The 15,227-nt window shown below is 34.7% G+C and overlaps 1 protein-coding gene across 1 annotated transcript in view; it reads right to left on the bottom strand.

Moving 5' to 3' along the window:
• Nucleotides 1-15,227, bottom strand: part of LOC132108177 (1,4-alpha-glucan-branching enzyme-like) — a 187,314-nt gene that overhangs the window by 9,212 nt on the left and 162,875 nt on the right. Inside the window, exons 14-15 of the mRNA XM_059514781.1 lie at nt 14,384-14,514; nt 1,599-1,716 (exon numbers count right to left, since the gene is read on the bottom strand). Coding sequence (XP_059370764.1) covers nt 1,599-1,716; nt 14,384-14,514 — 249 coding nt within the window. The remainder of the gene's footprint in view (nt 1-1,598; nt 1,717-14,383; nt 14,515-15,227) is intronic.

The raw sequence follows: 15,227 nt of genomic DNA on the forward strand, positions 1-15,227 counted from the left end.
TCAGGAGAGAAATATGCACTGTTTACAAATGGAAACAATCCAAAACAGATATAAAACAAAACAGATATGGGGGATGTCGTGGCCTAGTGGTTAGAGAGTATGACTCCTAACCCTTAGGTTGTGGGTTCTAGTCTCGGGCAGGCAATACCACGACTTAGGTGCCCTTGAGCAAGGCACCGAACCCCCAACTGCTCCCCGGGCAGCTGCGCCATAAATGGCTGCCCACTGCTCTGGGTGTGTGTTCACGGTGTGTGTGTGTGTGTGTGGACTTAAGATGGATTAAATGCAGAGCATGAATCCTGAGTATGGGTCACCATATTTGGCTGTATGTCACTTCACTTCATATGCTGGTGGATTGTGGTTGATGTTGTGGGTTGATTTATAATATTAATTAACTTGATCTTTTGTTGTTTTGGCTTATTTTAAATAATTTAAAGTCATCTTAAGGGCTTTGTTGAGGGCCTCTAGTGGGAGACTGGCTTCTAGTTAAGAACCATTGGTGTAAATTTCTTACACATGTAAGAGAGAGCAGCAAGACAAACCACCCTGGGGTACAGAACAGAACCATAAGCATATATATATATAATTACAATTCACAATTATGTGAGTTGTAAACAAAATGTAAGCGACTGCTTCCAATGAAGAGACTGTAAAGAAAAAACAAAGTTAGATTGGATTACTGGTTCAGTTGGTGGAGTTGGGGTTGGAGGAGGGAGTTAATTGCAAGCAGCAATGCGATGGAAGAGACGCTGGAGAATGGGAATTTAAATAGGCCGCAGGTGATAGGTGTCAAGACTGGATTGGTACACGTCAGGAACAGCTGACTGTCAGCTGATGCAAGCGTGACTAACGTGACCTGACTGAACTAACGGGATGCTCGATATATATAATTGTTTTTTCTCTTTTCATTCATCTTTATGTCTAGCTTTTACTTATTTGTACAATGCTTGAAACCTGGTATGATGGGCACTTCCGGTGTCTATTTGCCTTTTTAAGCTGAATCGCTTGATTTATTCACCAATTGTAAGTCGCTTTGGATAAAAGCATCTGCTAAATGAATAAAAGTAACTGTAAATGTTAAATTATCTAAGAATCATGTAGTGCAGACTACGTCAATTACTTAGGTAGGGTTCTTTTACATTTAATTTCTGTGAATTTTTACTTGAACACCTGATACAGTACTGCTGCTAAATACCTGAACACCACTGTTTACTTCATTTGCATCTTTGTTCTGTTGTTTTAATTGGAGCCAGTTCTTGTAATGTGATTCTTGAATCTTTATTTGATTACTGAACGTCTACTTGAGTAATTAAATGAGAATTTGTTTAATCGTTTTTAATTACTTGGGCAATGCTAAAGGCTACGTTCCATTACTTTAACTTAATTTGTACATATTTATATTAATATAAAGTGTGAGTTTAATACTATACTAGTTTTTGCTGTGTTATTAAAATTGGTATTGAGAAATTTAAGTGGTATTGTTTTCAATGTGCTCTATATATTCTCGCATATTTTCCACCACAATCAGAGACTCTGTTGACATATGAATGTTGTATGTTAGTATATGTTTATGGTAACAAATAGAATAGTTTGCTTACCAACATAGAGTTGGGAAGATTGTTGAATTCCATTGGTTCAGTGAGGAAATCTGTGTTGTGGTCCAGTCTGCCATGACCTCCATACTGGATTTCATCCGAGTCCAATTTGATCTTATATCTGGTGAAGAGTGTGGTTAAGGAACCCAAAGAGATACTGGAGACAAAAAAAAAAGTACTGTATGAGAAGAAGATAAATAAGTCACATTACAGTAAACTATACTCTTTTCTTTCTTTACAGGATGGTGATGGACAAAGTATCAACTGAGGGCTCAAATAAACATATGGATCCATCTATCCACCAAAATGCTTGAATATGATGCTCTTAAAGTTACTTTCTTTTATCATTTACCCAAAACAAGCTATGATCTTCATGTGTCCACTGGATGTGAACTGGTTGTCCACTTTCTAGAGAGCTCGTCAGAATGCAGAGCTGCACTGCAAGTCAACAGCACTGATTGCTTTGAGCTCCACCGAGACAATGACACACATTTGTCCCATATAAACACACACGCCAAAACCGATGAGCCACCACATCAACAATTCCAGGCAGAATTATTTATCCATTTCAAAATATTAATAATGTATTCCATCAAAAAATGTTTCAAACAACACAAAACGTGCACTCACACAATTTCACTCTGTCTGTGCTATGCTGACTAAATTAAATGTTGAAAAAAGTAATTGCCTAGACTCATGACCGGAATAAGAAATATCTTTGACAGAGAGCATAAAAGAATAATGAAGACACTTTTAGTGAAAACTGGAAATCTGTTTTTAGTTTTAGGTTATACATCCCCCACCCCCCCAAAATGGAAAGATGCCTTGAAAATTGAAGTTGCTGAGCTCGATGAACATGTGGACTGCCTCACTGATTCCCATTATGAGTGCATTAATGCTGAAATTATCTGTGCTAACTGACAGCATGTCACAGATGATTTTGATAGAGCTAAAGTTAAACCGAATAATTATTTAAAGACAAAATAAAACAATTTAACTTCCATAAAGTGTCCTTTTTCCAAGTGAAACAATATTAAGTGGAAAATAATGTAGGATAAAACTGGTTCATTTTACTTTCCTTTGCTAACAAGTACAAGAAAGGCCATCACAAAAGAAAGTCTGTAAAAGATTGCATTTAAGTTACTGCAATTAATTAAAAATGAGGAGTTGTGCATAGTAAGATCAGGAACATTTATTAATATAAATAGTATAAAAAAATAGATCAGGGACATTTATTAAGATAAAGAGAAAAATTTAAGAGTCAATTTTATGTATATATATAAATATATATATATATATAAATGATGTTAAAAAAAAGATGTGATTCTCAAATGGTTAAGCATGGAAAATGACCAGCTATTATTCATACAATCAGCCATAGTTAAATCAATACTTATTTAAAATAAGACGTAGTTTTTTAAAAAGTAAATTCTTTTTTAATAAAACTATATTATGCAGCAGGCAATGTAGTTAAATATTATTTAACAAAATTATAAAAATATTTTTTTATTATTATATATTTTCGCAACGACAACAATTAACATTTATTATTTTTAATAATAATAATAATACAAACAAAACAAATGATTATTTTTATTATTATCAATATTTGACCTTCAGGAAATTTCTGCTTACTTTTGGTACTGTTGGATCACCATAATAAAGGTGCTGAAGTAAAACCAGTTAGGAACCACTGCTACATATTGTACCATATGTGTCTACAAATCTACAGAAAGCAAAATATAAACTGTTTTAGTTATGTGACATGTAAAAAATAGCAGTGCCTTTTGCCATTTAATTGGCATGCAAATATACAGTTTCACCCTCAAAGTGTAAGTAAACAACTGTATTCCTGTGGCACAAGGAAGGAAAAGATGGAGAAGCTGGAGTCCCCAGTCTCTCCACCCCTGCTCTCTCTCTCTCTCTCTCTCTCTCTCTCTCTCTCTCTCTCTCTCTCTCTATCTATCTATCTCTATCTCTATCTCTCTCTCTCTATCTCTGTTTACCTTGGCCTCTCAGGGGTTTAAACAGTTGTGAGTTGCAACAAACATGCAGACAGGCTTCTAATTGGCTGCTTGAATAATCACCTCCTATCCCCGTGGGTTAGCGGAGGGTCTTCGTGTTATCCTCAAACGCTCTCTCACTCTTCCCCGGAGCTGGAGCACACTTGGCTTTTACTGCCAGCTTGCTGGCTTTGATAGCGATGATTAAAAAGAAGTGTTGCTTGGCGTATTGTTCCTGCTGAGGATGACGACAGATACCCCTCCCGACCTTACTCCCCCATACTTCTATTTGCATTGAATTATCTCACTGACAGAACAAACTTCCTTTGTTATGGATATTTCGGAGATGTTATCGGGAAGAGAGTGAGAAAAACAAAATGATCTGATGCCTTCTTTTTTTCTCAGAGAGAATGAATGGGGGCTTCATATAAGTTGCTTACTGTCAGGATTTATATAAAAATTAAAGCATGCAAGTGCTCCTTAAAGTGCAGGAAACACCTTGCAATTATGAATTAAGCACAGCCAATTTTGTTCATTTGCAATTCAAACATGCTGATAATAAACACTGGTTACGCAGTAAATCTTACACCTAAGAAATGTACCTCTAGCTATATTTCTGCAAAACTGTCAAAATGTACCTATACACTTAACTCACAAGTGGCTGTAAAACGACTAAAATATTTATTCCTTTTCACACATTACGATTACTGTGGCAAATGATCTATAAAGACTTACAGTATTCCATGTACAATACAAAAACTTTTACCACAGTGCACGATCTGTAAACTAAAACATTTTGATGTTAGCATCACAATCCATATAAGTTATCTGAAGTAAACTTGCTCGGCAGCTCACCCGGTACAGCACTGGGTTACACTTTATATTAATATGTCCTTGTTACAGTGTAATTATATATTTAAGTATTGAGTAATATTAATTAATTACATGCATTTACTATGTGGTTTGGGTTAGGTTTACTTGCAAGTAATTATGCATAATTAAGAGTGCTATTATAATAGTAAGTGCATGTAACATGTAACAAGGATACCTTAAAATAAAGTGTTACCCAGCACTGCACTCGCGATAACAAGCACTTAAGTACTAGTCCTGTGAAAGATGTGATTTTATTAGTGCTGTCAAACGATTAATCCCATCCAAAATAATTTTTGTTTACATAATATATGTATGTTTACTGTGTATATTTATTGGGTATATATAAATACACATACAGTATATATTTTGCAAATATTTACATGTATTTACATTTATATTCTTATATGTTATATTATATATAAATATATTCAGTATATAAACATAATATTTTCTTAAATATATACATGCATATGTTTGTATTTATCCACATAATAAATATACACAGTATACACACATATATTTTTTTTATACAAAAACTTTTATTTTGGGTGATATTAATCACGATTCATTTGTCAGCACTAGTTTTTATGTTATGTTTGTTCTTCCTCACACTCTCGTGAAATGTACAGCTAATGATGTACATTAGTTTTGGATAGAACCTAATGCGCTCACTGGACATTTCACCTTGAAAGTGACAAAGTGTACAAGAATCATCTTTATATAGTTTTGTATAAGTGTCGCCACAGGCACATTTTTTTCTAATGAGCCTTGGTTGGACTAAACAAGTAGGCTGGATCACTGAATGAAATAAAACATGACTGAACATCTTTTAACTTGTAGCTACAACTGAAATATAGATAAGAGACAAACAGTAGTTTGTAATGCTAACATATTTAACATTTAGTTTAAACTATGTAATAAAATGAAGAACTATCTGGTATAACATGAAGGCAAATAATTACACAAATCTATCAATGATTTAACATAAATTTTGTGTGTACAGCAGAGCACAGAATAACACTAATAAATAGAACATAATGCTGATCCACATAAGCACTACTATTAGCAAGAAAGCTAAATATTCACTTTGCAACCTGAGGTTTGCCTTTTTGATTAAAATGGCAGCTAATGTTAAATCTGAGTACAGTTTCACTAAACTACATTTATTTTGTGCACTTGTACAATTTAAAACTACTTTTCACTTCTTCAGCTCAAATACAGTGTCATCATTAGCATCTAGCAGGCTAATGTCATACAATTAGAGCTTTACACTAGTATGCCATATTGCACTGAACTCTATAAAGTGCAATGTCATGTTGCACACAATCAAGGGCTATAACACAATGTTCAGCTTCAACTTTTACACTGTTTGACTGCTGTTTATTCAAAGAACAGCCTTTGACTAGTGGACAATTTGCATGATGTATCATTATCATTAGCAGAAAAGCTGACAGATGGAAGGCATCAAAGGCATATTGTGACAATTTCCTTGCTGAAATAACCACTTAAACCAGCCTACATGCATAAAGGGATAGTTCATAAAATATTATATATATATATATATATATATATATATATATATATATATATATATATATATATATATATATATATATATATATATATATATATATATATATATATATTCTGCCATTGATTACTCATCTTCATTTCGTTCCAATCCCGTATGACCTTTGTTCATCCGAGGGCTTTCTGAGCCTCCATAGACAGCAAGAGAACTGCCATGGTAAAGGCACAAAAAGGCAGTAATGACACTGTTTAAAACAGTCCACGTGACATGAACCTAAGAGAATACTTTCTGTGTTCAAAGAAAACAAAAATAATGACTTAGTCAACGATTTGCAGAGGAATGCAAAGGCATACATTGTGGAAGGGTTGAACCACTGATGTCGCATTGACTATTTTAACAATGTCCTTCCGACGTTTCTGTGCCTACACCTTAATAGTTTCTTTGCGGTCTATGAAGGGATTAGAAAACTCTTGGACTCATCAAAAATATCTTCATTAGTTTTCTGAAGAAGAACAGAGGTCTTAAGGGTTTGGAACGACACAAGGGTGAGCAATTAATGACAGAATTTTCATTTTTGGGTGAACCAAAATAGAGGTCCCAAAAGAGGGTTTTTGCAACAAAGCCATAACTATTTGGGATTCCCAAAGCACCTTTCAGTGAGCAGTTATTAAGAGAACCATTTTAATAATCTAAACACCTTTTTTCCACTATAGAACCTTTTGTGGTTCAATGGATGTTAAATGTTCTTTATGTACCCATCAAGGCCAAAAAAGAACTTTTATTTTTTTAAGAGTTTAGTGTCTCCTAGCGTAGGTGTGGTTTGCTGGTTTTTGAGGGGTTTGGGCATTTCAAGACATCTTGGTCAGACAGGGAGTCCCCATCTTAAACCTGGTTTATGCTGGTCTTTTTACCAGGCAAATGCCTGCCTTCCATTGCAAATGTATTTCCAATCTGTTCTGAAACCAGTAATGCTATTATTGATGTCAACATTTGATGTTGCGGCTCTAGAGGAAGAGCACCAGAAGCAAGATGCAGGCAAAAAGTGCTGCGTTGCAGAATATCAGTTCCGTCCCATGTGGATTCACATAGACGGCACGCCTGTGATCCATAAAAAAAAAAAAAAAATAATAATAATTCTTTGGGGAGATGGAGAGAGAAAGAGCATAAATAAGACTCAGGGATCCTTTACAAAGAGGAAGTCTACCTAAAGCATTCATGCATTGATCAGTATTACCCATTCCCATTAGACAAGCATGAATGTCACCCAGGACCAAAGCATACGTGACAGCACAGCGAGCGTGAACGTGCAAGAAGAATACTAAAAGTATGTGTATGTGTGTAGATGAGTGTGAATACACAAGACCCAGAATGGCTAATTCAATGTTTTCTGGCAAGCATGCCAATGTAACAGCAGTGGCTCTCCAGCTGAAATTGGCAGTTGGAGGCTTTTAGCAATTATGTTTTTGTTAGCGCTTACAGATGCTTGTCTCGGAGGCCAGGCAGCGCTGGCGATGAAGCACTGTAATCAACCAAGCCTTGCTGAACAAAGGGGAGGGCCTGAGATCAAAGTCAATTTGCTCACAGGAGGAAAAAGAGCAGACGAGAGGTTGACAGGGCTAAGGACCGCTGGACTCTGAAGCTCTGATGACCTGAAGAAAATCGTGATTGGGAAGAGGGTCGTGATATCGTGCCTCTCTTGTGTTAGGGATAGGTGTAATGGTGGACTGTCCTTTGAGGGGCAAACGGGTCTTGGCACTGTAAAGCACTCTGGAACCAAATTTCAAAATGAAGCCATTGCGAGGTGTATCATCTTACCATTATTAGGTATCTTTTTCTTGTAGCAAATATTGGGCAAATTCGACTGCCGTGTTCAATGAATAGGCTGAAGTAGGGCCTGAAACATTTCTGAGGTGTTTTCATAACTTTATAAAACTTTGATCATTAAGAGGTTTTCAGAGCTGTTTTGCAACCTGACTTCAAACATGGTTTAAAATATGTGATTCCTGTGATTTTGTACATTTCTAGCAAAAAACATCAGCACTACAATTTTGTAAAATCTGAAGGGAAAAAAACTCACTTGGAAACCACACCTTAAAATAAATAAAACATTAAACTATTAAAAAATAATAATTAAAAATAATTATGACACAAAAAAGACCTCTATCTCAACAGCGAGATATAAATATATATATATATATATATATATATATATATATATATATATATATATATATATATATATATATATATATATATATATATATATATATATACATTTAAAATAATTTTATATATGTTAACAATTTATTATAGTAGTACTATATATTAACTATTGAAGGGGTCATATGATGTCGCTAAAAATAACATTATTTTGTGTTTGGTGTAATGCAATGTGTTTATGCAGTTTAAGGTTCAAAAAACAATTTTATTTTCCACATAATGTACATATTTGTTGCTCCTCTATGCCCCGTCTTTCTGAAACACGTAGATTTTTACAAAGCTCACTGATCTGAAAAGCAAGGTGTACGCTGATTGGCCAGCTATCCAGTGCATTGTGATTGGCTGAATACCTCAAGTGTGTGACAGAAATGTAAGGCCCCTTACCCCAGCGGTTCCCAATCCCAGTCCTCGCATGCCCCTGCTCTGCATATTTTGCTTGTCTATTAGTTAACACATGATTCATATATCCAGCTTATTAGAAGAGAGCTACGTGCACAAACTGCATTCCGACTGACATGATCCCTGCACCATGTTCATTGCGCCCTACTTCCTGAGCAGAGGAAAACTGATGAAACTTTAATGCCCTTTGAATGGAACATTTACACTCGTTTTTGTAACTGGAATCATGGCAGAATATTCGGTGATGTCCACTTCGCAGAGCATTTATGGTCAAATAGACACGTTGTATGTGATACGAGATACACACAAAATATGCAGAGCATATATGCAATACGCAGATTGGGAAACACTGCCTTACCATACTGTGATGCCATGTCCCAGCATGACAAGACAAAAAAAAAAATAAATAAATAAATATTATATATATATATATATATATATATATATATATATATATATATATATATTAGGGCTGTGAACGAATATTCTAAATTCGAACATGTATTAAAATAGTTAAAAAAAAACGAATTTCGAAGGTGAAAATTAATATTCGAATAAAAAAAAAAGTGGAAAAAAAGGCCCGCGGTAGTAGAGGCGTGGTTGTCTGCTTTGCGAGTGGGCGCGCTAGCGCGCCTGAGGGTTCAGGGACAGGTCACAGCCTCACAGGAGTCGCACTGTCTGGCACAGCATCACTGCTGAAAGTTGACGCGTCTTCATGGAAGATGCCAACAAGTGCAGAGCCCAACTCGACCGCAGCAGAGAAAATGAGGTAAAATTGGTAACCCGCGAGACAAAGTTGTATGCAAGCTATTTAAGATACAGTTAGCATACCATTCGACCACTAGCAACATGAGGTCACATCTCAAAAATGTGCACCCAAATGAGCATGGCATAATGTGTGGAACTCCAGCTAAACACTGACGTCTTGACACTTAACGTTACTTTGCATCGCCCGACGCAAGCTCTTTGTCTGCAACACGACAAGAGGCCATAACGGATAAAATAATTTCGTTCATTTGTAAGGACATGAGACCGATCAGTATCGTGGATGGGGCACGCTTCGGGGAGTTCTGTCAAGCAATGGATCCGAGGTTTGATTATTTATCGTTTCATGTCAATGAAAAGTTCCATGTTTACCACAGCACAGCTCGCTAGGAGCATCCAATGTCAGTTCTATATGCTGTAAAACTTCAATTAATATTAATAATATTTGTTTCAATCACTGAATGAAGCCTGCTATATTTGGGACAACAGTCGCGACCTTAAATTGCTTGCACAAAAATTTGTTTGTTCATTTAAACCATTATGCGCAGAGAACGTGAGGGTGAGAGAGCGTGAGGTCTGCAGTCTTGGCTATTAGTTGATTTCCTTGTTTATGTGTAGGTAATACGTTGTCATATATGTTTAAACTTAAATAGACTAGCTATACAAGTAGTTATGTCTCTTTGTATTATTTTAGCCTGTTATTGACGTAATGCGCGTCATTGACAACATGCGCAACCAGATGTTCGAATAGTTCGAATATTCGTGTATTTTTTAGAGGAAATATTCGAATGTCATTTTTGAGCAATTTTGACAGCCCTAATATATATATATATATATATATATATATATATAGTAGAGATGTGGGAGCATGTTAGAACTAGACATTTTAGGAGGAAGTGGTTGACACTCAACTTTTATAAAGAGTGTCTCTTTGCATTTGAGACTTTAGTCTTTGCAACTTTACAGATCTTCTTTATGCATGCACCAAGAGCTTGTAACACTCCAACAAAAAAAAAATAATAATAAAAATAAAAATATTAAATCGCATCATATGACCCCTTTAAGTGATGTTTATGTCTAATTATATTCACATACTACCATACTAGCAGTTTTGGATTCAGTTAGATTTTCTTTTACAAGAAAATTCTGTGATCATTTACTCACTCCGAACTTCTATGAGTTTCTTTCTTCTGTTGAACAGGAAAGAATATATTTTGAGGAATGTTGGTTACCAAACAGTTGATAGTAGCCATTGATCGATATATAACTCACTAAGTCTGAATGGTAGTGTGTAAGTATACAAGTATTAAAACAAATAAAGTAAATCCAAAAATTTGAATGGTTCTGATTTCCAGTTTCTACAATGATTTTGAGTTAGATCAGAAACTTCTCAATGCAAATATAGTATTTACCTTTGATTTGCTCTTCAAGAAACAATATACATAACCATAAGATGCCAGTATGACACACTGACAGTCCTAACAACACTTTCATCTTCAACAGCAGAAATCATTCCCATGAGATCCTGTGTTCTGCCTCACATGCCAATATGCATTTCCCTCCTTTATCACACTCATTACGCAATTTTTTTGTTGTTGTATAAAGTCATCAAGCATCTTTGAGCTGTAAAGCCTGCTGCTGTTTCGCCCGAGGACAAGCCTGTTACAGATTCAAGGAGGAATGCTGATATGCTTGAATTATTTAGAATGGCGTTCAGGTAAATGCCCCTGACAGATAATAGGAGAATGATGACCTGACACAATCACAGACGCCTGTTGGCACGCAGCGTATCAGAGACACATCAGGCCTGACAGGATGTGCTTTCATGATGATACCCAACTGGGATTTACAATACTCCATCTTCTGAATGGAGAGAAGCACATGAAGAACGCGCTCATCGAGAGCAGAGAACCAAAAATTGAGAAGAAAAAAACAAAGCATCGAAGGTTTGAGCTCTTGTCAAAAGCTGATGTCGACAGAATTTTAATGGCTGATGTTTGTGGTGAAACGCTTAACTCGGGGGAAACTTTGTCTTCTTTTTTTGAAAAGAGAGAAAAAGTCTGAGGAACAAAACTGATGCTCTTCCTGCTGAAAGGACACGGGAGAGACTTTTTAAGGCATCGAAGTTCTTTGTCTCTGTCTCTAGAATCCAGATTCATGACCATGTCCGCCTCCCTGAAGCTTTTTTGTTTTGGGTTTTACCTGTATTAAAGTTTGAGTTTGCAGCTCCACTTGTTTACAGAAATATGGCTTTTGCAGCTGTCATCTGATGAGGCGGGAGCTCATGCCAAAGTGTATTTTAATGTGGAAACAGTCAAAAAAACTCATTTTGGCCCATTTTACACGTGATAATGAATATAAGTGTAAACAGGCTCAAAAGTGTTTGTGCTCCAGTGTTTCAGGGACACATTTGGCCTTATCGGTGCTGTAAACACAAATGCATCCTAATGTGTTTCAGGGGGGAAAAAAAACCCTACTCCTCTGTCATGCAAACTTAGCAGCTTTGAAAGAAGAAGAAAACAACAACAACAACAAAAAAAAACACACAGATGTTCAGCTTGGATAAGTACAATACCTTCTCAGGTTTGCCTAATATCACAAAGCAATGACAAAAATGAAGTGACAGAAAATGCAACAGGAGTTCGGATGGAATTATGAAGCATTATGGTTGCGGTAAGATTACTATTGTCAAATCAAATTTTGATCGACAATTGAAATGATTTATGGTCGCATGAACAGACATTAAAAAAAGAAAGTAAACTAAACTATTTATAATAATCTAGAAAATATTATTAAATATTTTTTTATTTAGCCTAATAAATATTTAAATAAAAAACAATTACTGTAAATAACAATAATAATAATAATAATAATAATAATAATTATATATATATATATATATATATATATATATATATATATGTATATATAGGTGTAATAACGAGACATGTTTGTAATATATCCAGTTAATTAAGATCTTATGAACACAAAGATCATGTTAAACACCATCCAATAGAAATTCCACTAAACATTTTAATTGTCATGTTTGCAGCATTTTTACATTTTTCAAATATAATATTATTAAGAAGCAATATAGTGGCATATTTGCGGCCCAAATCAAAACTGTATAATAAGTTAACTGAACTATATATAAAAATCAGAGACACAATCACAAGGCGAAGCATCTGAGATGTAAAATTACGGGTAAAGATCCGGGTACTTTTGTGTATAAAAGTACTGCCAAATTTAAAATGGTCCATTGAAGCTCCCTGAACTCACTAAAAACACACAAGCCCATTTCACTCACACATCTAGAGATACACTGTGTTATTATGACTTTACCTGACCCATCTGATGAGTCTAACAGACGACTGTGAGATAACAGAGAGAAATATGGATGCATACGCACAGATATATGTGTGTGAGATGGTTGGGATTTAATGAAAAAGCACTCTGGACTCGTTGGGTCAGACTTGTTTACCTCTTCTGACACAGAGTGGCACTTTCATCTGTCTTCTGCTTTAATTGGACGCTCGGCTTTCGACTCTCATCTTTCAAGCACGGTTACCTTACAGACACACACACACACACACAGTAACGCGTGTTTACCTCCCGCACTCATAATGACAGGTATTTCTGCAGCTTCTCAGCTGTTTGCATCTGAAAGCAGGGTTCTCCTTTAGCCCTCTGCTGAAAACACTTCCTACAGCTTCAGAGCGACACAGACGCTGATAAACCTGTTGTACACAATCACACTCTACAGTGAGGATCATTTGCTCACCTGTATGCGGTTGCAACATTCAATTTCAGTCGCTTGTTACACAAAAGCTATTGTGCATCTTCAGAAGACTTGCCATAAGTCATTCAGACCTCTTTTAGGGCGTTTTTTTCAACCAGTATAATATTTAAAATTAATAATTAATAATTGAGTTCCACTGAACATCATATGGGTTTGGAAAGACACGAGGGTTAGTGATATATAGATAGATAGAAGGAACAATAGATAGAAAGAACGACAGAATGACAGAAGGAAAAAAACAACAAATAAATATTGAGATTATTATAGCATTATTATTGTTATTCTTTAAGGTTTTAGCAGCAATATAGTGGCATGATAATAATAATAATATTAATAATAATAGGAAATTATTAAAATATTATAATTTTATTTTTAATTACTCCACTGTATTGCAGCTAATACTGTAGCCTAAATAATTATGATTATTATTTAAGGTATTAGCTGCAATACCATGGTGTAATAATAATAATAATAATACACATTGAAAATAATTACATTATTATTATCACCACCACAGAATGATTATTATTACAGTTATTTATTATTATCATAATTATTTTTTAGGGTATTAGCTGCAATACAGTGGTGTTATTAAAAAAATATATATATAATATTGGGAATGAATACATTATTATTACTAAAGTTAATTTAATTAAGGGTATTAGCTGCAACATTGTCTTGTATTTCTGGCCCAAATCTGCTTATTTTACAGTAAAAGTCAATTGAAATATATATATATTTTTTGGTTTTCCATCTTTACATGCAATAACAAAGATCATGTGAATCAAAGTGAATAATACAATCACAAACAATTTAAGAATGTTACCATAAACCGTTACTGTTTTTTTTTTTTTACTCATATATTGTTTATGTTTTGTTATAGTATGAATTAATATTTAGGTTTTATTTGAATATTTTCACTATTTTTAATTTTAGTTTTAGTAATTTTGGTATGTATTTTTTATTATTATTTTTTTTTGTAGTTAATAACAACACTGTTTTTCTCTGAGATAGATATAGTTAAAATATTCCATTCTATTACTGTGATGTTCATTTAATTATTGTTAGCGTTATTATATTATCCTTTTTTTCATGTATACTAAGCAATATTGTATCATTTACAGTCATGCCAATAAAGCAATTTTGAATTGAATTGATACGAAATCTTTGAGAGCAGCATTATGAAGTTGAAGGATACTTCCCCGGCCGCCCCACTGCCACTCTGTAGCTGCAGTAGCTGTTGGTTGGGTGGAAGTTGAAGATGAAGATGACGTTTGCCCTCTCGAAGACGATCACCTTGTCTCCCTCGTGTTTGGCACTGATGTAAGCCTACAGAGAGAGACGGAGATCAAAAACTGAGCGCAGTGGGATTGCATGAGATTTGTGTGCTTTTAATCACACATGTTCTGTATCTCAGCCTCTGCATGTTTGATCTTCAGCAGAAACGCTGTGGTTCCCATCTGTACGGATATGTTTGAAAATCCCACAACTTTCCGTGCCCTATGCATGAACTCATTGCTAGTCATCCCGACGTTATTAAACCTCTGTTCTGTAAAATGGATTTTGAGAAATGTCTTACAGGAAGTTTCTCACTGCCCTGAAGTTTCATACTATGCAAGAAGTTTCATTTGGAAAAATAACATTAAACAGAAAAAAAAAAAAATCAAGTCTTGAAGTCTCAGTGCATTAAAGGTTTGGATATGGATGAAAAAAAAGCTAAAAGACTGCTAAAGAAAAGCTTAAAATTGAGACAATAATAAATACAATTATTGGTATTACACAAACTTTATTTATCATATTGTGTATTTCTTGTGCATAAGATTAAAAAATAAATAAGCAATTACAATCAGTGCCAAATAAATAAAAATAGTTTTTAAAAAAAAAAAACATTGGGATCTACTACATTCTTATATATATATATATATATATATATATATTTATTAGGGGTGTAACGGTACGCAAAAATCACGGTTCGGTACGTACCTTGGTTTTAAAGTCACGGTTCGGTTAATTTTCGGTACAGTAAGGGAAAGAAATGGAAA

This window comes from Carassius carassius, chromosome 28 (genome assembly GCF_963082965.1).
Source record: "Carassius carassius chromosome 28, fCarCar2.1, whole genome shotgun sequence".
NCBI lineage: Eukaryota > Metazoa > Chordata > Actinopteri > Cypriniformes > Cyprinidae > Carassius > Carassius carassius.